Source organism: Bos indicus x Bos taurus, chromosome 4 (assembly GCF_003369695.1).
Source record: "Bos indicus x Bos taurus breed Angus x Brahman F1 hybrid chromosome 4, Bos_hybrid_MaternalHap_v2.0, whole genome shotgun sequence".
Taxonomy (NCBI): Eukaryota; Metazoa; Chordata; class Mammalia; order Artiodactyla; family Bovidae; genus Bos; species Bos indicus x Bos taurus.
Genome location: NC_040079.1, coordinates 48,992,027 through 49,016,218, shown reverse-complemented (window position 1 = coordinate 49,016,218; position 24,192 = coordinate 48,992,027). Strand labels below are relative to the sequence as shown.

The window sequence follows — 24,192 nt, the reverse complement described above, 5'->3', positions numbered from 1 at the left end:
AAACAGAGCTATAACTATAAAGCTCAAATGTGTGCCCGAATTCCTCTCTACCTCCTATTATCTTGTTTGTATTTATGGCACCCAAAATCCTATTAATTAAAAGGCTGCTTTTCTGGAAAATTTCAGGTAACCCTTACAGATATGAACTGCTTGATTTTCCAATGGATTCCAAGAAGAAAGCATTGGTTTGGCCAGGTCAGCGTGTGTATTTTGATGTAAGTATCTTTTTAAAACTGTGTTTAAAACTTTAAAAGTTTGTTTAAAACAAAGTAAAAGATGCTTTTGCATTCTGTGTTTATAAAAATCCAAAAGATAGATTACTTTTATCTTCTATACAGATAGAAACATTGAGATTTTGGCCATGATTCATATTTATTGTTTGTTTTCTTAACTGATTTTATGTAACATTTCCATATTTACAAAAAGTTCCCCACAAAATGAAGTAAACGAGTACTGTGGATCATTCACTGTCTCTACAACTCTGTTCTTATGATTCATAACATATCAAGTAACTTCGAATATAGTAAATGTAAATATACATAGAGTAAACAGAAAGATTTGCAATTTAATGTGCCAATTACAGTAGTACCTTTGTGCAGAATCAAAAATAAAATAAAACAGTAGCCACCATTTATTAAGAAATTGCTACACCCTAACTTCTTTATATAGAGAGAGTTATTTGGCCCTCACAATACACTCAAAAGGTTAGTATAATCATTCCCATTTTATAAATGAGGACACTGAGGCTCAGGGAGTTGGTAACTATCTCACAATCATAGAACTCAGGCTCATGAGACTCCAGTCTCTGTTCTTAACCTCTCTACCATGACTCCACATAGTAGAAAGAGAACACTTTTAAATCCTGAAGGAAAATATATATTTGAAAATAATAATAGCTGACATTCACTGGCCAGTTAGTTTGTGAGAGGCAATACCAAGTGTTTTCCATATATTATGTCCTTGCATCTAATAGTCTGTGAAGGAGGCAAGAAATAATGATGGAAACCTAGAAACATTTGAATTTCTCTGGGAAAGACTACTGTGGCAGGCCAGAGTGTGGTCATTGCAATGTCATACAGTCATCTGTGAAGCATCTGTTTGTTTTTTGTAAAGTTATATGTCAGGAAAAATCCTTAAATAATCATCTATCTGACTAGATGACTTTTATTCTTTCAAGCAAAATCTATATCAAAGTAACCTAGAAATATGAGAGGTTCTTCTTTCAATTCCTCTCATTTCTACCTGCTGATTAAAATACTGCTGTAACTCGTGTCACCCCCCTTGGCAATCTTGATTAGCACCCCTTTACCTAAGTGTGAATTCCAGTGCTTTAAACGAGCTACAATGACCCTTTGGTTCTGGCCTTCCCTCCTCTCTTCCTTCTCACAGCCTGGCTCTGTTCGCTGGTCCCTGAGCGGGTTCATGGCCACTTCCTCTTCCTGAAATGCTCTCTTCTCTCATCTCAGACTTGCTCTTTCTTCAAGGCTCAGCTCAACCCTCATTGTTTCTGTTGCGTAGCAGAGAGTAAACCAAATTAGGAAAACTGTGTTGTAGTTCCTGCTGTATCTGCCATGTGTCCTCTAATGGGCATGCTCTCTGTTCACCGTCTTGCCGCCTTTGCTTTTCCTCCATTCTGTCCCAGGCAGCCTTCCTCCTATCATGCATCCTCTTATGCCTTCAACTTTCTCTGTTCCAAAGTCCTAACTAGGTATCAAAGAAACGTATCTCTGCCACTCTCTTATTTGCTCTCCCTCCTCTATTCATTTCATATGCAAATGACAAAGTTCCTAATCATGGCTTCTTAATGTAAAAACAGTGCTGACACAGTGACATGAAATATGATCCAATAAAGATCCAATGTGTCCCCAATGTTAATGTCTCTCCAAAGAGCAAAGTGGTCTCCATAATAGACCTCTTCTCTCCATTAAACCTTAGTAAGCCCCACCACTCAAGACTAAAACAACACATTATATTTAGTGCTCTGTTTTAACATGTTATGACTGTATTAATTCCTGTTATTTTATGGCAATTTATGGAGTTTTTGGTGCCTAGCCCAGGGCACTTAAAAGCTGGCACATGGTTTTGCTTGTATCAGGTATTCAGTAAATGTTTATTAAATAATTTACAAGTTTCATAGATTTTTATAAGCTCTGCTGGGAATGTAACAACCATTTATATAGCACTCCTCCTCTGAGAATGTATTCCAAATTCTAAACAACAAGGCTATGGTTTTTCCAGAAGTCATGTATGGATGTGAGAGTTGGACTATAAAGAAAGCTGAGTGCTGAGGAATTGATGCTTTTGAAGTGTGGTGTTGGAGAAGACTCTTGAGAGTCCCTTGGACTGCAAGGAGATACAACCAGTCCATCCTAAAGGAGATCAGTCCTGGGTGTTCATTGGAAGGACTGACGTTGAAGCTGAAACTCCAATACTTTGGCCACCTGATGTGAAGAGCTGACTCATCTGAAAAGACCCTGATCCTGGGAAAGATTGAGGGCAGGAGGAGAAGGGGACGACAGAGGGTGAGATGGTTGAATGGCATCACCGACTCAATGGACATGGGTTTGGATAACTCCGGCAGTTGGTGATGGACAGGGAGGCCTGGCATGCTGCGGTTCATGGGATCGCAAAGAGTCGGACACGACTGAGTGACTGAACTGAACTGAAACAACTAACATACTCTGTTGTACTGAGATGTTAACATCTCAGAAGTTGGAATTCCTTTCTATTCTGTACTTACCTTCCATATTAGATCCTAACTTTCACCTGTGAATAGTACATTCAACCTAAAGTGAAAATGACAGTCACTCAGTAGCATCCAATTCTGTGACAGCCCACCAGGCTCCTTTGTCCATGGAATTCTCCAGGCAAGAATACTGGTGTGGGTAGCCATTCCCTTCTCCATGGGATCTTCTTGACCCAGGGATTGAACCTGGGTCTGCAGGTTGATCTGCCTGCAATGCAGGCAGAGTCTTTACCATCTAAGCCACCGGGAAGCCCCCATATTCAACCAATGAAAACCTATTGAGTGAATGATCCCCAGCAATCCCTCTCTCACTGTCCTGGCAGTATTACATTACCTAACACACTAAAAACTGGCTAACTCTCCACTCTCAAAAGTTTCCTGACCCTTTAAACTCCTCCCAAGATAACTCAGGCTACAATAAAATTTTGCATTCCCTATTTTCTTCCTCTGTGCCTGTGATGGCATTTCAGTAGATCCCTGCTGTTAGATAGACCAAATTGTTGTTCTTCAGTCACTAAGTCATGTCCAACTCTTTGCGACCCCATGAACTGCAGCTCCCCATGAACTGAAGACTTCCTTGTCCTTCACTCTCTCCTGGAGCTTGCTCAAACTCATGTCCATTGAGTCGGTGATGCCATCCAACTATCTCATCCTCTGTTGTCCCCTTCTCCTGCCATCAATCTTTCCCAGCATCAGAGTCTTTTCCAAAGAGTTGGCTCTTCGCATCAGGTGGCCAAAGTATTGAAGCTTCAGCTTCAGCATCAGTTCTTCCAGTTAGTATTTGGGGTTGATATCCTTTAGGATTGATTGGTTTGATCTCCTTGCAATCCAAGGGACTCTCAAGAGTCTTCTCCAGCACCACAATTCAAAAGCATCAATTCTTTGGGCCAGATTAAAACACAGAATTAATCTTGCCCCTCAGAACAAGATTTGAACTTTGAAAATCATGATAAAGAAATAAAGAGGGCTTTATTTAGCCCTGGATAAGCAGGCCACATAATCATGAAAGGTTTATAGAGCTGGTTATTTAATACTTCTTGAGACAGATTTTTACCAAGTGACTTTTATCATGACTACTTTAGGTATGGAAATGGGGTTCCCTCCAACCTCACAGGGTTGTGGTGAGCAGCAGCCCTTAGGCCCAGAAACTTTAGAATGCCTGTGCTTTATAAGGCCCAGCTCTGGCTAACTGTGCCCCTCCTTGTGGGGCAGAAAGTTTATGAGAACAAGAGGGTGTGTCCATCTGAACCTGTGCTCCCCAGTCTCTTGCCCCAGATTGATGCTGGACTGTACGTTCCCTGACAAGTGGCTTTGAACCCAGTTTCAGGCCCTTTATGGGGTCTCTTCCCCAGGTCCATCCTCCCAGGGGTTGACAGTGCTGCCAAGCTAGTATATCCCTCTAGGCCAGACGGGTGGCCAAGAGGTGGCTGTGTGCTGGAAGGGGCAGTAATAGGTATATTGAACTTGAACTTAAGGGATAGGTACCCTCATATAAAAGGCACCTCATAGTTTGGGATGGAAGTGGGGGTAAGAAGGTGAGGTACGAAAGCAGTCGGGCCAGGGGCTAGCAGTTGGCTCTTTTTGAACCACTATGTCCCACCCAGTGCAATACTTGGGACAGCCTAAGAAGACTTGGAATAGTCTAAGAAGTCTAAATTTGAACCTGGTCTTCCAGGTTGTTATGAAAGTATCTTATCAAGGTAGGAGAGTGAAACATACTTACTTGCCAGTTTATTTGCTTGATTTACAAATTGAACTATTTAGACTAATGGAATGTGGACTCTCATTGTACTAAAATCCCAGGACCTGCAAGTGTTAAGGGTGGGCCTGGCCGTAAGGACAAGTTCGCAAGGTTCAAGAAGTATTTATTCCATACTTCCCCGCACCACCCCGTCTCTGCCCTTGCAGTTCCTTTAGCCTCTCCGCCTCTGCATGCCACTCAAGCCCTACTTTCTGTGGTGTCACCTAACATGGTCTCTTGTCGCCTCCCACCCTGTGCTACCAGCACCACTTCCCTACTCGGCTGGAATCAATTTCTCCCTCCTCTGAACTTCCAAATTATTTTGTCTTGACTTCTCCTGTAGCCAAGAGTTAGTGTCCATCTTATAGTCATTTATGTTCACGCCTTATCTCCCCTTCTAGCCAGTGTACTCCTCGATGACAAGATTTGTTTCTGATCCACCTGTGTGTCTGCCACTACCTTACACATGTAGGTGCTCTGTAAATATGTATTGAGAATCATCAATCTGAGAAAATGTGAATTTCTAAGTAAACAAAAAGACTACAGTGAAACCCATTCATTCACTTTTATGTGCATTCCTCCTTTTGAAAATATAAAACTCTATTTGTAAAGCAGTTATGTCTACAGAATGAAATTTTTATTTGAATTTCAGTGAGTTAGCCTTCATCATAAATTCATAAATGATATCATATGGTGTCATTTTAGGCAGGGAAGGAGAAGTAGGAGGCACACAATTTTGGCTGTACCTCAGAGTCCTTTATTTCTCTAATAAAATTTCATTGCATTTCTCCAAAGTATACTTTCAGACGCCCTGCTAAAGTAAAGGAATTTTCAAAAAGACCTCCTTTGATAAAAATACTGTGTTTAACTCTAAATACAGTTTAGGTTACAGTTGCAGAATTTTAGTAATTAATGAAGGAAAAGTATTATGATCTTTTCTAACAGCAATGACCTTTTATACTCATATTCTAGCTTCCTAAATGTGTTGAGAAAAACAAGCCAGTGTTCTACCCAAAACCACCTAAAACCTTCGCTCCTAACACTTCTTTAAATTCATGGGACCCTATTACTTCTCTAAAAGAAGTCAACATACAAAGAAATCTCGAGAAGTCCCACTGGATCACTTCATATAATCATGATTTTACAGGTATGAGTTCACTTTAATGAGTAAAAAGAACAAACTTAGAATATTTAACAAGTGCTATTACAGCTTTATCTTCTAATATTTCCCCGTTTTCTTAATCTAAGTAGCAATCAGAATAAGGTGGGTGGTAAGTTCCTCTTAGAGGGTAATTGGAAAGTTAAGTTTGTTTTCATTTTTTATCATTTCTAATTATATTACAAAGGGGAACAGGTAAGTGTTTCTATGAAAAGGTCTAAATTTACATAGCATTCTTCATTTACTTTAACAAAATAATAAGATGTGATGTTTCCATTAAGGTCTGGGGCCCATGAATCCCCTTGAACTGGATGATTACCATGAAAAGGAGGTAGCAGAGTTAACTGGACAGATAGGATTTGACCCAGAGCCTGTAAGTAATTGCAGTCAACTCTCAGTTATTTAGGGGGAAAGTGTCTAGATTTGGGGGCTTCCCAGGTGGCTCAGGGGGTAAAGAATCCACCTGCAACGCAGGTGCAATCACTGTGTTAGGAAGGTCCCCTGGAGGAGGTCATGGCAACCCACTCCAGTATTCTTGCCTGGAGGATCCCATTAAAAAAGGAGCCTGACAGGGTACAGTCCACAGGGTCCCAAAGAGTCAGACGCGCCTGGTGTGTCTGAGCACACATGCACGCACACATCTAGGTTCTGGGCTCCTTGCTTTACTCACTTTTTATTTGCTTCCTGAATATTAGTGACCAAGCCAGCAAAGGGAAAATTTAACTCAGTTCAGAAGTTAATTCTGAATTGATTCGAACTTGTCCACTGTTTTGAAGAACAAGCAGGTTTTCTTATCTTCATCACATGGGTGCATGCTACATCACTTCATTTGTGTCAGACTTTTTGCGGCCCTGTGAACTGCAGCCTGCCAGGCTCCTCTGTCTATGGGATTCTCCAGGCAGGAATACTGGAATGGGTTGCCGTGCCCTCTTTCAGGGGACTTCCAGACCCAGGGATCAAACCCATGTCTAATTATGTCTCCTGCACTGACAGGCAGGTTCTTTACCACTAGCACTAGCTGGCAAGTCCTTTCTTCATCACAGTACTGGGTTATTTTTGTTTTATTTTGTTTTACAGATTTTCTACTATGCTACTGTTGCTAAAATTTACAAAGGAATTGGTTTATGAACATTTACCTAGTAATAAATGTGGTTTCTTAATAAATTCTGTGAATCTTTGCATATTTTATATCTTGTACACTTTCACTGCTGCTGAAGAGATAAAGGCTTCCTCCTGATATCCACAATCATTGAGAGTTGGCTGAATTACAAACAAAAGCCAATAAATTCTCTGCAAATAACAAGAGATTTCTTAATTGATTATGTGAAATGTCCTAAAAGAAATGATCAAGCCCTTTAGTGATAGAAGTTATAATTTCTTAGCTTAATTATGCAAGTGAAATAAAATGACCTAATAGGATACATTTATGTTGTTTGATTTGGACCTAAATTTTATCCTCTAAAACTCAGTTTTTTAAACAAGATTAATATTTCCAAAGATGTAGGTTCTGGAAAGACACCTAAGAAACAATGTTAAGGTATTTCAACATGAACTCTTTTTAGACTGAATGATCAAATTTATTTTATATAGCTTCAGTATTTCTCAGGGTGATATAATAAATCATAACACTAGAAGTAGTTCCACAGACTGTGCCTTATAATTCACTAAAAGGTTTTTAATTTTCTCTATGTTTTACCTGTAACAAACATTCTCTAAGGCTAGAGAAGACTATACATATACTGTGACGTTGTCAGGTGTGTTCAACAGCCGTCCAGATTTCCAGATTTAAGCCCGTAGAGTCCAGTCCCTCAGGAAGCAGCTTTATCATTTTTACAAGGAAATACATGTACAGTTATACAAAGGATGTTTGTCAAGTATATTATATGCAAAATTATCATACATGTAAATAACACCTAAATTTTTTATTAATAACAAGATAAAATATGTCTTAAATAGTTGGAAGTTTAAAAGAAAGTTTAAGTGACTCTTGCTGGTTTCTAATTAAAATATAAATAATAGAGTCTGAGAAAGCATGTTTTACTGGTGATAAATATGTGTATGAAATATTTTGTTGTAGAATAAAGTAAAGGTATAAAGCTGCTTCTCACATATAAGGATACCATCAAAGTAAGATATATACTTTTTTGTTTATAAATTTAACAGTGTATTTCAAAGGAATTTTTTTCTTGTTTTCATAGTATCTACTCAAACCTGATTAGTTAAAGGAAATAACAAATTTGTTGATAACAGTATGGAAACTCTTCCAACTATGAACAGATTAGGTTTCAAAAAGCTGTTCCCAAGTCCTTTTTTTTTTTTCTAATTCCAAACTAGAGTTATATTTTCACCATTCTTATTTTTATCTTTGCTATCAATTCCATCATTGTCACACATTCGTTTTTAGTTTTCTTTCTTAAACAGATTATAAAAATGTTCAAATGTTCAATGTTAACATACAGAAAAGTCTAAATAATTTTACAGTTAAGACCTGTATACCCATGGTCTAGATTTTACCTAGCATTTTACTATACTTATTTTATCACACATCTATCTATCTTGCCATCACTCCAAACATCGATAAATTCACTTTATTTTTTCTGCATTTCCATGTAAATCACAGATTTACACTTAATCCTAAACATTCAGCATGTGTGTGTGTGTGTGTGTGCATGTGTGCTCAGTCGACTTGTTGGGACCCCATGGACTGTAGCCTGCCAGACTCCTCTGTCCATGGGATTTTTCCAGGCAAGAGCACTGGAGTGGGTCACCATGCCCTTCTCCAGGGGATCTTCTTGACCCAGAGATCAAACCCGAGTCTCCTCCTGCATTGCAGGCAGATTCTTTACCCCTGAGCCAATAGGAAACCTCAAAAATGCATACCATTAATTGGACTTAAATTAATTTTTTCTTTTAAGGTGATAGCTCAGTTGGTAAAGAATCCTCCTGCAATGCAGGAGACCCCAGTTCAACTCCTGGGTTGGGAAGATCCAATGGAGAAGGGATAGGCTACCCACTCCAGTATTCTGGCCTGGAGAATTCCATGGACTGTATAGTCCATGGGGTCGCAAAGGGTCGGACACAACTCAGTGACTTTCACTTCACTTCACATACATTCATTACAATTACACAAACCTTAAGTGTACAGTCCATAAGTTTTGACAAATGCATACACCTTGTAACCCAAACCTCTATCAATATATTCAACATTACCATCCTCCCAGAAAGTCCCTTCATGCCCCTTCCAAGTCAACTCCTCCCTCTTCCTCATCCCTCCCCCCAGTCATATATCTATTAATAACCCCTTCAACATACTCATTGCTTTTGCAGTTACCAGACATGATTAAGTTCATAATATCTGTCAAACATCTCAAAAAAGAAGCACAGCTATGACAAACCCCTGTCAGACCAGTGTTTCTCCAAGCATAGCATATCACTGGCCTTAGCATCACTCGAGATGCTTATTAAGAGAACAGATTCCTAAGGCCTACTGCAGACCCTCTGCATCACAATCTCAGAGGACCAAGCTTGGGAATCTTATTTTCTGCTAATTCAGAAGCTGATTCTGAGTCAACCAACCAAGGTTTAAAAACCCTTGCCTGAGTCTAATAAAGAAGGCTTTGGCTGAGATTTAAATAATTGCACGTAAATTTTAATTAACATCATCTGTGTTGGTGACAGACATCATCATAAAATATGACCTGTTTCATTCCAATAAGTTCTTTTATATCTTGGAAAGTCTGAAAGCAAAGAGTTCCTACATGGAAAAATTTCTCTATAGCCAAGTAAAAATGTGCCCTTTCCTTATAAAAACGTGTTTATTAGGACCCAAATTTCAATGTCTTTAAACAAATATCAGTAAACATTGCAGTGTTTACTCCAACCCATCCTGTGTTTGCTCAGATAGTGAAAATGGGTGTGGGTTTTGACCTGCCATTTGTGGCAATATCCTGACAATGCTAGATCTATTAATTAGTTCATTTTCTCTTTTTTATCCTACCACCACAGCAAGAAAAATTCCATCCTGCCTTAAAGCCCACCAGACCCTTGGAAGGACGAATTGCCCGACTGATTCAGAACCAACGTCCTCTGGAGGCTATTCTTGAGCAAAGACCATCTTCCTGCCCAGACTGTACCCCTAGAGTTCTGTGTACTTTTCATACCTTTGTGCCCAGTTCTACAGAAATGATGGCTCTGAGTGATAACATACCTGCAGATGTGACACATAAAAACCAGGAGATTGAAGAAAAGATTAAGGAAGAACAAAGCTTGCTATCTACCTATGCACTCCCATCCTGTTACCCAACAAAAGATCTGGCTAATACTTACGACATAAAACCATTTCCAAAAATCACAGATACTAAAAAGACAGAAGATTTGTACTGGAGACAGCTGTCATTAAAACCCCAACTTATACCTTACTGTAACCCAGATCATTACATTCCCTATGAACATTTAAATCAGTATAATGTGTACCAAAATCCTGTTAGCCTTAGTAAGCCTGGTATTTTACAAAGTAAACCAGACCTGAAAACTTGTGATTTTGAACACTTTTTAAGTAAGCCAGAACAGTTGACCTTGAATATGGAGGATGATGAAGAAACAAAACCTATCCTGGGTTGGATTCCTAGAGCTGGAGTGGCCAAACCTCAAACGGACCTGCTGGAGCTTAAGAACGCTTTTTCAAAACTGGTGCACAAAAACGTTTCCATAAATCAGTTCTAGAAGACTATAAAGACCTCAGGGATAAAGAGCACTCGGGGAAGAAACACCAATTCTATGGCCATAATTCCTATTATTTCTATAATTGAGCTATTCATCCTTCCCTTCAAAACCCAGCTTCTAGCAAGAAAAGAAAAAATATAACAGAATTTCTTCCTCATTGCTGGATTCTGTTTTTTGGAGAAGGCATAATGAGCTTGTTAATGAGGTTTATGTTTTCAGGTATTTAAGTTAGGGTCTGATCAGAAGAACCCAGAAAAGGTGATGTTCTGACTTCTTCAAAAGTTTAACAATTTGACAATAAAATAGAACCAGAAAAATTTATAGTCTTTAATCTCATTTTCAAATTATATGCCAAGGAATATTTCCAAAATCATAATAAACAATGTGTATGACAAAATTTTACAAAAAATATTTGAAAAAAACTCAAATTCCCGATAATCGACAAACGTCTATACAAACTACAGTAGTACCTTAATAAAATAAATATATGGACACTGTCCCTGTGTAGGTAAATGTTTGTATAAAATAACACTAGGTACAAAGACAAAATTCAAAAGCCCAGTTAACTGAGGGACTGACAGCTCTACAAACTACATTACCTTAATAAATACGTGGGCCCTGTTCCTTTGTGTAAACACGTGGACAAAATAAGTTAGTGGAAAAGACAAAACTCAAAATGCTCTGCATGCGCACACATTCTAAGTTGGATGTTTCTTTTCCTTTCACCTTCTGATAGAGAAACATAACCATTTCTTTTATGAAGAAAAAATGATTTTATTGCAAAGATCTAGAAATGGTTTTAATTAGTAACTGATGAACTCTATGGCAAGAAAGGATGGTGTCTTAGTCTGTTTGGGCTGCTATGACAACATACCATGAACTCGGTGGCTTATGTAAACAACAAACATCATTCTCACGGTTCTGGAGGCGGGGAAGTCCAGGTCACAGCGCTGGCAGGTTTGGTGTCCGGTGAGGCTCTGCTTCCTCACTGACCGCCATCTTCTCACCACAACCTCACTTGATAAAAGAAGCAAGGGATCTATCTGGGCTTCTTTTGAGGGCACTAACCCCATTCATGAAGGTTCTGCCTTCATGAACTAAAGTGAAAGTCGCTGAGTCCTATCCGACTCTTTGCGACCCATTGGTCTATACAGTCTGTGGAATTCTCCAGGCCAGAACTGGAATGGATAGCCTTTCCCTTCTCCAGGGGATCTTCCCAACCCAGGGATCGAACCCAGGTCTCCTGCATTGCAGGCAGATTCTTTACCAACTGAGCCACCAGGGAAGACCAAAACTACTGGAGTGGGTAGCCTATCCCTTCTCAATTGGATCTTTCCAACCCAGGAGTCGAACTGGGGTCTCCTGTATTGCAGGCAGAAACTAATCACATGCCAAAGACTCCCACCTCCTAATAATCTTGGGGGTTAGGATTTCAATATATAAATTTTCAGGGAGGGGGATACAAACATTCAGACCACAGCAGATGGCTTGATATCTATTATTCTAAAGCCAAATATGATTTTTAGAAGGTGTCTACCAAGAGTTTATATGACTGCTAAATGGAATAAACTCATTTATTGATAATATGCCAAGAGCTATGTTTTAGACCGTTTACCATGGAAAGTTCATGAGGAACTTCTGAGTGTATTTTTGAGATTTAATATTTGTTTTTGTTTCATGACCAATATGTCATTTGGTTACACCCTCTTTAAAACTATTCTGGGCTAAAATTATGGAATGGAATTTTTTCCAAATTTTATTCTGTAGCACTAGTTATATTCATTAAATTAGGTATTGTGGGAAGCAAAAAGTCACATGGTAAAATAACGTTGGGGAAAACTGGGGGCAAGAAAGTCAATCACATGACTTAATCACAAGATTCTCCATATCTTCTGACATGTAAACATATTGGGGTATGCCTAAGGTGAGGGGGATGGGCTTCCCTGGTGGCTCCGTGATAAAGAATCCATTTGGCAATGCAGGTTTGATCCCTAATCCGGGAAGAGCCCCTGGAGAAGGAAAGGGGACCCCACTCCAGTATTCTTGCCTGGTAAATCTCATGGACTGAGGAGCCTGGTGGGCTATACAGTCCATGGGATCACGAAGAGTCAGACATGACTTAGCAACCGAACAACAAGGCAAAGAAGTTGGGGTGTAAGGGGGGGTGGGGTGGGCGGGATTGGACAGTGACTCTAAGAGTTTGCTCTTCAGTTACTCTACTGACTTCTGGTTTCCACTGTTGCTGTTGAGAGATGTGATATATATCTATTTGTAATTTTCTTAAGTAGATAATCTCTCTTTTACATCTATTTTAAATACTTCTTTTTGTCTAGAAAGTTCTGATGTTCCATCACCAGGTCTTAATGCTGATTTTGTTTATCCTGTTTGCATTCATGTGCTTTCTGAATCTGAGACTCATGTCTTACATCAGTTTTGGAAAATTCCCAGATTTATATTTTCAAACACAGGCCTCTCCCTAATTTTCTCTATTTTAGTCTTCTGAAACTCTAAATAGACCTCCTTATACTATCTTTCTTATGTCTTTTTTTTTTTCTTATGTCTTAACTTCTCTAATTTCTCTTTTATATATTCTACCATTTGTTCTCTAAATTACATTTAGTAATTACTTTGTATTTACCTTCCATTTCATTAATTCTCTCATTTGTACCTTTTCTTTAAACCTGCTTTTAAAATGTGCTTTGTGGCCCATCTTTTGAGTCTTTAATGCAGGACGATTGGCCATATTTACTTATTGTGTGTGTGTGTATGTGTGTGTGTGCGCGCTTAGTCGCTTCAGTCATGTCTGACTCTTTGCAACCCCATGGACTGAAGCCTGCCAGGCTGTCCGTGGGATTTTTCAAGCACAAATACTGGAATGGGTTGCTATGCCCTCCTCCAGGGGATCTTCCAGACCCAAGGATCAAACCCAAGTCTCCTGCATCTCCTGCATTGCAGATGGATTCTTTACCACTGAGGCACTGGGGAAGCCCATATACTTATTTTATATATTTTTAAAAATCAATTAATCTATAATCCAGTCACTAAAATATCAAGAACTCACATGCTATGTTCCTCCTCATTCCATTTCCCACCCTGTCCTCTCAGAATCACAGTAGGCATTATCCTTTCCTTTAGTTATAGCTATGGCTTAGTCTTTCTTGTCCTTGAATTTTGTATAAAGCTCACCCTATATATGAAGTTTATTTCAGTGACTTTAACTTTTATTTACAGAAATTATTTTTGTCTTTTTAAAATCTGCCACATTATTTCTGATAATCCCTTGTTTGTTGCACATGTTTTTGTTTCCTTCTTTATCTAAATGTTTTCAAATATCATTTCACATTATACATTGTAAAGGTAAATAAAATTTATTTTCTCTGTTTACAAAGGAAAAAGTGGAGAAGGAAATGGCAACCCACTTCTGTATTCTTGCCTGGAGAATTCCATGGACTGTGCCTGGCAGGCTACAGTCCAGGGTCCCGAGAATCGGACACGACTGAAGTGACTAACACATAATGGAAAAAGAGACCTTTCCCCTCTCTCCCATCTTCTAAGAGGAAGGAAGAAAATCTAAACCACCTAAATCCTCACACTAACCATTTGGAATGTAAATAGGTCTCTCAAAAAATGTAAACACCTCGGTAGATAGAGCTTCACCTTGGGAGCTTAATGCAGGTGTAACCATTTACTTCTCAGGAAAGTAAGTTTTATTTTTCTTTTGGATGAGGACAACTCATTAAACAAATGGCTACCACAAATTCCCAAGTGAACTTAGGGCGAAATAATGTGAAAAAATAAAAACTTAACTAAGAAGGATCTGGCCACAAACGGTGATGTCAAGTCCTCCTGTGGAAAACAGGTGACCGTTAATCCAAATAACGTGACAATGGTGCTGCCAAATGGAAAACAGGGCACTACTGACCCTAAAGCCTCATCTTATATGCTAGCTAAAAGCAGCATGAGATAAAAGCATTATAATTAGTTTAGCTGTATAAATTGTGTGAGGTCTTACTTTGATTTGGTAGTTTCTTCTAGATTACCTATATACAGCTATTTTATATTGTGCTTATTCAGTAAGAAATGTGTTTGCTTTCTTTCCATAGTGATGTGAGGTCTCTCTTTTTCAGTAAGGTTTTTACTTCTCCAACAGTATCTAATAATTCCAACACCTGTGGCCCTTTGTGGCTGTAATTTTGCTCTTTGTTGGTTTTCATTATTATCTCATGCACAGCATTTCTTAAATATGGAACCTGGGTTGATTGAGATATTTCTCTGGAGATCTGAGTTTGTTTTTGCCAGACACCAGAACACATCACCTATCTACAACTACTTTGTTCATTTTTCTGCTAGAGGTTCCTTAGACCATGCAGGTAATAAAATAAATCAAACCTTAAACCTCCATGTGGGCAGACCTGTGGTTATGAATTATCAGAGGATACTTTTTCCTCCCATCCAGTACCCAAGACCAAGCCAGATAAGACTAATTTGGTTCTTCCCTTTGCTAATGAGCAGACTATTTTATCCTTTAGATTGAAGTGCTTCAGCATTATGCAGGGGTCTCAGCCAACTGAGACCCCTCCCTACTCCACTACTCATCTTTTGTATAAGCTTTACTTCCATTCTGCAGTTGTTTAGTGGCTACGTCATGTCCAAATCTTTTACAACCCAGACTGTAGCCTGCCAGGGTCCTCTGTCCATGGGATTTCCCAGGCAAGAATACTGGAGTGGGTTGCCATTTCCTTCTCCAGAGGATCTTCCCAACCCAGGAAACCCACAACTTCTCCATTGAAGGAGCCAGCAGATGCTGAGCCAGCAGAGATGCTCTTAAAGCCTAAGGCTCTTTCACTTCAGCAAGCTTCCACAAGGTGTCTCTAGAGTCAACTTCTCCAATGCATGAAAGTGAAAAGTGAAAGTGAAATCGCTCAGTCTTGTCCGACTCCTAGCGATCCCATGGACTGCAGCCGACCAGGCTCCTCCGTCCATGGGATTTTCCAGGCAAGAGTACTGGAGTGGGGTGCCATTGAGGGGGTGGTATTTTTACTAGATTTTTTTCTTATCATGAACATTTAAAAAAATATATCACCCATTGTGCTGCTGGAAGGAGAATTCTAAGGCATTTGTTTTATAATAGTTATACCCCTTGGGAGAAGGCAATGGCAACCCACTCCAGTGTTCTTGCCTGGAGAACCCCAGGGACGGAGGAGCCTGGTGGGCTGCCATCTCTGGGGTCGCACAGAGTCGGACACGACTGAAGCGACTTAGCAGCAGCAGCAGCAGTTACACCCCTTACCAGCCACTACAATAGGAAAAGATAGATATACATATATGGAACTGGGCAACTTGTAGAATAGTACTGTTCTCAACTAATTCTCTCTGGTATCTTGAATACATGATAAGCATTATGAATCTCTTTAGAATCTCAATACATGCATATTAAGCACAAATGTTATAGTATCTACTACAGGAATGTGCCAAGTGTTCATTTTTGCTAGTTTGCTTTCTCATTTTCCTACTACTTTCAATGACAAGAGTCTTTATCCCCAATTTCCTTAGGTAAAGGTGTTAAGGACTTCTGATTTTCTATTCTGCCCCTCATGGAAATAAATTTGAAATGTCAATCAATTCACTAGGCCACTTGATGTATTGCTAATTCTGCACGGCCTGCAGTACCAGCACATTGTTGCTACTCCCCATCAGTCAACTGAACAAAGACTAGTAACTTCTGATACCACAAACACATAAGATTTGAATTAGGGCAAATACCTATTTAAGGCCCAAGTATTCCTTGAAGAGATATGGGTGGCAACATTAGGACTTGGCCTCAAACGTATGGACTGAATTTGCAAGGTGTTAACTGAGCTTGGTTTTTCAAAAACTTGGGTAGCTAGTCAAATGAGCCTACTTCAGTATTACAGTTAAAACACTATCTTGGTCCACTCCAAAAGCCACAAAAGGTCTTGAATATTCAAGTGTTGTGATTTCTTCTCTGTTTTACACACACTTCTGTGGCAGCAGTGTGTGAGATTAAAGACAGGAAAATGGGAAATCAGGACACAGAAAAAAATAATCTATTCATATAAGGAGATAGATGATCTGGAGAAGAAATTACAGGACCAGTGGTTTAAGAGGGGTCTGAGGTAATAATCTAGGTTAACCTACTACTATCTATTGCTTGGGGCTTCCCAGATAGCTCAGTGGTAGAGAATCTGCCTGCCAAGAAGGAGGGGTTCAATGAATGGGTAGGGAAGATACCCTGGAGGAGGAAATGGCAACCCACTCCAGTATTCTTGCCTGAGAAATCCCATGGACAGAGATGCCTGGCAGGCTACAGTCCATGTGGTCCCAAAAGAGCCCCACGTACCTGAGCAACTAAACAACAATCTATGGCTTAACTGGAGGGAGGAGGAAGGATGCTAGAACATTAGCTCCGCCAGAGAAAAAGTCCTCACTGATTTACTCCACCGTCCTAGACAGTGCCTGGCTAATAGTATGTATTCAATAAATACTTGACTAAATGAATACAGCACCGTCTGACAGAATATGGGAAAGGAGGAAAAATTCAAACTCGGGGGCTGAATTTGAAGGACAGGAGTCGAGAAATTTCCCGGTGACAAAACTGGGCATATCTTGAATGAGAGCTTGTGGTGGAGGAAAAGTATGATTATTGGAAGCTGTAGTGATCAAACCTGTTTTTTGTTTGTTTGGTTGGTTGGTTGGTTGGTTTTGGCCTTGCCGTGCAGGCATGTAGGATTTTAGTCCTCCCAATAGGAATCCAACCGCATTCCCGGCGTTGGAAGCGTGGAGTCTTAACTTCTGGACCGCCAGAAGTCCCTTGCATTTCTAACGACTCCAACCACACCAGCTTGCTTGAACATGAGCTTCACCTAGGTTAGATGGAATGCAAATCCTCTATAGAGTTCCAAAGATTCGCTAGGCATGTAAAATGTTTCTTTCTGGATTCTGGTTGCACACATCCCTTGCTCTTTTTGCACACAAACGCGAGAAGCACATGTAGAAAAGCACGTGGTAAAAAAGAAGCCAGCAGGCGAGGGGCCAGAACTATAATCCAGTCTCTGCCTCAACTGCAGCAGCTGCCCTAGTCTTCAGGGCTCCATCAAGGGACGATTTGGAAGATAACTTAAAATTACAGCGGGCAGGCGAAACAAGAACAAGGTCAGGAGCTCGTGTCCAACTCTTCCTGGTTGCGGGCTATTTCTGTTGGGTGCAGCTCGCGCCAGCGGCGGAAATACGACCGAGTCTGGATAAAAGTCTCCAGCTGAAGGGATGACAGCCAAGAGACCTCTGGTATGTCCAAGTCGATCGTTTCCCTCCGAGCAGACAAAACCTACTGCTCAAAGAGCATTACGTCAACCAGCACGAGACTGGTTACCTTACAAGAAGATAACGCTATCGACCCACCACTCGGCTCCGCTCCACCCTCCCGGACGGCACACGCACGCACACCAAGGCCAGGACTTCTGACAGCCCCTTCCGGCACAACCCCGGTGTCGTACCTCTAATGGCCTGTCGTAATTGCCAGGAAGGAAAGGCCGGAAAGGAAGGGCACTCAACGCGGTAGCCCCCAAGCATGCTAGTCGGCATGCGCGCGCCCAGAGTCTGCACTCAGCCCTGGAGACCCGAGCCAATGAGGCGCGGTTTCGTCACTGCGTATCCGGTCGCCGGGACGCCCGTCAGGGGACCGGAGGGCGGAGCCAGTTTGGTTGCACCAACACCGGTACTTAGGCACGTACCGGCGTGTCCTTGGGCTTAGAAAGCGGGACATTCGGCTTGTGAGCCGGAACTTCTCGGTCGCGCACAGAGAAAGAACGGTGAGCGCCGGGCGCGGAGGCCGCAGCAGGCGGGAAACTGAGCCACGAATGCGTGCGCCTGCATAGGGGCCGCGCGGGTGGACTGAGGCCCGCGCGCGGGGGCGAGGGAGCTGGCAGGGAGTGGCGCCCAGCTAGACTGCTCCGGGCCAGAACCGGGTGGGCTACGGCTTGAGACCCCAACTAGGTAGTAGGGTCTGTCAAGGTTCTGAAAACTCGGAGGCGGCTTGGTCGCGATTCTTACGCAGACGCCGGTTCTCCGTTATAGGGACTGCTGATCTGGGGCAGTGGTAGACAAGACTTCCTCCGAGGTGAGGGCGGGAGTGCGGGGATGAAGCGCAGCGCTTCACGTCCTCCTTCCAAAGGAGCAGAAACGATTGCTCCTCCAATAAGTCATTTATTGGCCACCTGTCATTTTCCTCCTTAACCTGCTGAGGAACGTCCGAGGGGGTAGGTTTCATCACAGTCTCCTTGAAACAAGCCTGGATGGATGACCTCGTGGTCACTTCCGGGGATCCCAGAGCTGGATGATGGGGGTCCCTGGGTGACCGCGAAGCCGGCTGCTGACCTCCTGCCCACAACAAAGCAATTTAGAGTAACCTGAGCGGACTGAATCAAGAAAGATTTCCCTTTTTGTAAAAATGTATTTTGTCTTCTGTTTAGAGAGCAGTGGCTTTAAATTGTATGAACAAATAATGAGGCCTTAAAAGTTGGAATTTTGATGGCTTGGATTTAATATCGCAGTTCAACCTAATTGCATTTGTGACTTTGCGTGACCTTGGTGTCATCTTTTGACATGGCTTTGAACTAGATTCCCACTTTGCTTTCCTGACCTCTAACCTTTCATCACTTACGTCAACTGGGAAAAAAATGCACATGAGAATTGTGAGTTAAGTTTTCTTTGGGGCAAAACGATGAGTACGTCCTAGAAGATGAGAAACTGCTCTGAAGAGGTGGGGGGGGGATGTCAGTATTGTATGATTTTCATGAATGGGAGTACTGTACAAGTCAAACCCACTTTTACCAGAGGTTTGCTGCTAGTCAGCAGGAACAGGTACCACCGTTAAGGATTTTAGTGCTTTTCTAGATAATAAGGAGATGGAAGAATTGGGCTCATAAAATCTTCACCTGGAAAGATCTAGCTGAAGGCCAGTTTTGCCAGTTTACTCAGAGCCCAGAGTGCCTCATTCCTGCTCCACCCTGAAATCCTTTCAGAATGTGTTGAAGTTCAGCGACTGCAGCCACTTGTGCCTTAATCCTTGTATAGGCTGATGGCAAGTGCCAAGTTTTAGTTGGCACTTAAACACACAGAGGGGCTTTCCAGGTGGTTCAGTGGTAAAGAATCCAGCTGCCAGTGCAGGAGACAGCAGAGATGTGGGTTCAATCCCTGGGTCAGAAAGCTCCCCTGGAGGAGGAAAAGCCCACCCAATATTCTTGCCTGGAAAATCCCATGGCCAGAGGAACCTGGTGGGCTACAGTCCATGGGGTCGTGAAGAATCAGACACACTTAGTGACTGAGCATGCAGAGATATTCACAGAGGTGTGTTTTTCAAGGAAGTTCTTCCAGATAGTGTTTTTGGTATTAAAGAATCTGTTGCAAGTGAACTAAGTAAGACAAAATTCAACCTGTTATTCAAGTTTGGTGTCAGTGACTGGGGTTGATGATTGGAATCTACTGTACTTGGAGAAAATATTACTAATCTGAATCTTTCATTTTTAGATTTAAAAATGGGTGATGTTGAGAAGGGCAAGAAGATTTTTGTTCAGAAGTGTGCCCAGTGCCATACTGTGGAAAAGGGAGGCAAGCACAAGACTGGGCCAAACCTCCATGGTCTGTTTGGACGAAAGACAGGTCAGGCTCCTGGATTCTCTTACACAGATGCCAATAAGAACAAAGGTAAGAGCGGGAATTGTTAACTAACACAAGCACAAACTGTATGAATGTAACTTATGGTAAACACTGTTTCAGGAGTGTGACACGCTTAACAATATATCCTTCTTTGTTTAGGTATCACCTGGGGAGAGGAGACGCTGATGGAGTACTTGGAGAATCCCAAGAAGTACATCCCTGGAACAAAGATGATCTTTGCTGGCATTAAGAAGAAGGGAGAGAGGGAAGACTTGATAGCTTATCTCAAAAAAGCTACCAATGAGTAATAGTTGGCCACTGCCTTATTTATTATGAATCAGAAGTGTCTCATGACTTTTTATGTGTACCATATTTAAATTGACTCATATACTAGAATTCAGATCATGAACGGCTGATGGAATAATTCTTTTGGACAGTCCTGATTTAAATAAGATTGGTTTGTGGTTAAACGAATATGGTCAGCTTTTTTAATTTTGATAGTAATTCCGGTTCAACAAGTACTATCATTTTTCCCATTCTAAAGAGATGATTGAACTTGAATAAGGAATATTAAACTTTTTAGGGAGATGGTGCATTGCTTCTCAAAACCTATAAGAGATTGGTTTTATATTTAGATTTCTATAACTGGTTATATTAATATATTTAAATACTGAAAAGGTGCCTTCACTGTCTCATAAACAGAGGAGGAGTCACATGTGTTTCAAGTTGTGTTCATTAGCCTGTTAAGGCAAGGATTGAAAATACACTGACAAAGTCCACTTTATCTTTTTGGTTTTATAAACTATGCCAATTTAATTAAAATTCTCTATCTAAAATTTAGCCTTTTAATGAAAGGCATTTTAGTGTGGTTTATGTATAGCATCAAATAAAGCGTATTTAGCACCTCACATTCTGTAGATGATCTTTAAGATCAGATGCTTTTTAAATTCCCTGTGACAAGATATGTTAACAAACTTTTCTTGTTAATTCTTCACAAAGTCAGACTAAGTTATAATTCAAGGTTGTCTTAAACAGGAATTCAGAAATGCAACTGTAGAACTACTTGTATATGGTGGTTGGTAATCATGCTTTTGCCAACTCAGCAGGATTAGAGGGGCTATATCATTAGTTCAGATTTGTAAACTGTCTGATATAAGGCTTCAGAATTAAAAAACAAAGTCACAGATCATGATTTTTCTAACTTGATTTAATGGCATACCAAATGGTTGAAAAATACAGTAGCCCAAACAGGCAGCATTATTACTAGTCATAATAGTAGATCGTGTTTACTTGGTCTTCTAGGACAGCCTGCCCTAGAACAACACCTCAGTCAACCACTCAGTTTCTCTGGCCAGAATGAGCACTGCAACATTTATGCCAAATGTAGAAAGAAGACTTTCTGATCATAGTGTTATAGTATGTACAGCGTATGGTTATAGTTTATGTGCTAAATTATTCATACACAGTTTGTGTCATACATGTTTAGTGTAGTCCCTAGAAATTTTATGGAATGGTGAACTTGAACTACGCCATAAAGAATACTGAGAGAAATTCTCAGTGTGGGAAATAAGTCTGTACCAGTGGTGAGAGCCATTTCTGTGACAGTAAGGGAACTGGGAGAAGGCCTTGTCAAAAGTGATGGGGATGTTTATTTAGGTCTGTAAGGCCTGATAGAGCACTGTGTAACTTGTGAATCTTATTTTCAGTCATTGGAGAAGTGTGAAAAAGCAAAGAAGATAGTCTGAAAACATGGGCAAAAACAATTTGGGGAAGCAGAAGCCTGCTATAATTCAGGTGGTATCCAGGTCAGTGTAGCAGTTAGCTTCTAAGAAAGTTCTGCACCAGTGTGGGAACACATGGAGACCAGGAAATTGACTGATTTCTGTGCTTCCTAAGTCAACTAAGGCCTGTGTTGGCAGAGAATTGTGTTCTAGGCCAGTTATATTCAATAAGGGCCTCTAGTAATTATAAGTTCCTATAGTTAATTCAGGGCTTCCCTGGTGGCTCAGACAGTAAAGCATCTGCCTGCAACGCAGGAGACCCGGATTCAATCCCTGGGTCGTGAAGATCCCCTGGAGAAGGAAATGGTAGCCCATTGCTGTACTTTTGCTGAAGAACTCCATGAACAGAGGAGCCTGGCAGTCCATAGGGTCTCAAGAGTCAGACATGACTGAGCAACTAACACTTTTCAGTGCAGAAGTACACACTGATCTTTGGCTGCATTTCTTTTTGTTCCCCAGACCATTGACATGGTGTTCACATACTCAGAAGTATAATACAAGAAATTAGATTTCCACTTGTTTAGTAACACTTGGATTCCAGGTTGTCTTATTTGGAGATTGAGTTATTTGGAAACTGGTCATAACCCCAGGCTTTCTTGGTTCATTCAGAAAGCTAAACAGGTACGTTCTATTTCTCAAAGGGTAAACATGTCTAGGTTTTTAGAAACTTGACTAGTAATCTTGTTATGTAGCATATCTTTGCACACATGCATAATGATAAGGCCAGTGTGTGGTAAGTGATGCATCATTGACAGTTTTTCAAAACAGCAAGAGATTGACTTGCTCAAGCTTTGGTTAAGTTGGCTATTTTAGTCATATTAGAGGTCTCAGTATTGGAACTGGAAGAGATCTCAGTCTTTGATTCCAACTGAACAGATGAGAGGTGAGATTAACCTTAACTAGGCTCAGGGAACTATGGAAACTACTCACTTGGTTGAGCTGGGCCCCTAGCAGGACCTAGTAGTCCAACCTTGTAGGTCACTGAGAGGAAGGGAGCTGAGGCATATGGCAGATACCTGTGTTTGGAGAGGGGTAGGCTTGGCCCAGTTCTTTAACACCCCTACACTGAGCTGTGAAGGTTTTTGAGGTATGCTGTGGGCAGGGGCAAGTATCTGGACTGGGACACAGCCTATTCCATTTCCAGAGTGTTGCTTTCTTTCCACATGTTGAAAGTTGTCCTTCCTGGGAGCTTTGAGGGGTGCTGGGCCCAGAGCGGCCAAAATCACATGCTCTTGCCCCACTGATCTGATTACAGAGTCCTCCTAATTAAGGGAGGGGAGAACACCCTGCCTCCTTTTCCAGCCCCTCTGGATTTGCTACCATTTTTCTTGTACTCAACATCTGCCAGTAAATATTGTCTACACTGGAAAAAAAAAACTAGATGAGTGACAGCTGAAACCACAACCAAGCTACTCTGACCATAGTTTGGTCTTAGTCTAACTCCATTTTACCAGAAATATAAATGAGCTGCTTCTAGTTTGCTTTTTCTTTATTCATTAGAGTTGTGCCTGTGTTCCACATTGATGCCATTAAATATGTGTATGTAGCTTGAACAGCATCCTCTGAATAACAACCATTGGACTAGTTAATTTTATTTGTGTTGTAATGAAGAATGGTGGGTTTGGGGAATGGAAAAATTGTGTTCAGCAGAGTTGGGGTTAGTAAGCAGTCCCAAAGCTTTTTGTAAGTAAAACTATTGGCACATGGCCACTAGATTCACTTGTCTTATCTAGGGCTGCTTTTGTGCCGCAACATCAGAGTTGAGTAGTTGCAAGAGAGACCGAATGGCCCACAAAGCCCAAAATACTGACTGGTGCTTCACAGGAAAGTTCTTGGCCTCTGGTTTAGAGCTTTGCACAACTGCATTCTTTTGCCATCTGGAGAATAGGAATAATCTCTACTTCATATGCCTTGCTATAAGCATTCACTGAGTGGCATCTGTGAAAACTCTAACTGGTAAGCATTGAAACACTATATCTTCATCAAATTCCCTCAAGTCACCTATTGGAAAATTACTGCTTCCAAGGTTAGTAATTACCTAATTGTCATTCCTAGCTTTCTGTTCTCAAGTGGTCCTGACAACTCTAGGAATTTGATAACCCTTGACTGCTCTTACTTTTTTTACCTCCCTCATTCAAATTTCACATATTCATTAAACAAATAGGCATCCTAAAACCTTTATGCTCATAAAGCTGTAACCATCTGTTAGTAACCCACGTCAGCATGGCATTGCCCAAATGCTCGTCCAGCTATCACCAGATTGCTTTATAGTTAAGGTGTATTCATCCTCACTAACTCATTGGGAGAAGTCCCTATATTATAGCTAAGTAAATAGGTTGTTACTTCCAAAGGTCAGAGACCCAGGTAC

At 40.9% G+C, this 24,192-nt stretch overlaps 2 protein-coding genes across 3 annotated transcripts in view; both read left to right on the top strand.

Moving 5' to 3' along the window:
- The window catches only part of C4H7orf31 (chromosome 4 C7orf31 homolog), a 39,711-nt gene extending 28,882 nt beyond the window's left edge, over positions 1 to 10,829 (top strand). Inside the window, 5 exon segments of the mRNA XM_027539359.1 lie at positions 127 to 215; positions 5,460 to 5,634; positions 5,928 to 6,019; positions 9,652 to 10,324; positions 10,327 to 10,829. Of these exon segments, the coding sequence (XP_027395160.1) occupies positions 127 to 215; positions 5,460 to 5,634; positions 5,928 to 6,019; positions 9,652 to 10,324; positions 10,327 to 10,454 (1,157 nt within the window). The 3' untranslated portion in view covers positions 10,455 to 10,829.
- Positions 10,830 to 18,074: 7,245 nt separating this feature from the next.
- LOC113891379 (cytochrome c) lies at positions 18,075 to 21,232 on the top strand. 2 transcript variants are annotated; one of them, XM_027539356.1, is made up of 3 exons: positions 18,075 to 18,197; positions 19,915 to 20,091; positions 20,203 to 21,232. In XM_027539356.1, exons 2-3 carry the CDS (start codon positions 19,923 to 19,925, stop codon positions 20,349 to 20,351), a joined length of 318 nt encoding a protein of 105 aa, XP_027395157.1. In that variant the 5' UTR covers positions 18,075 to 18,197; positions 19,915 to 19,922; the 3' UTR covers positions 20,352 to 21,232. The 2 variants fall into 2 exon arrangements, with proteins under 2 accessions (XP_027395157.1, XP_027395159.1); XM_027539358.1 differs by lacking the exon at positions 18,075 to 18,197 and adding an exon at positions 18,561 to 18,582.
- The last annotated feature ends 2,960 nt before the right edge of the window (positions 21,233 to 24,192 follow it).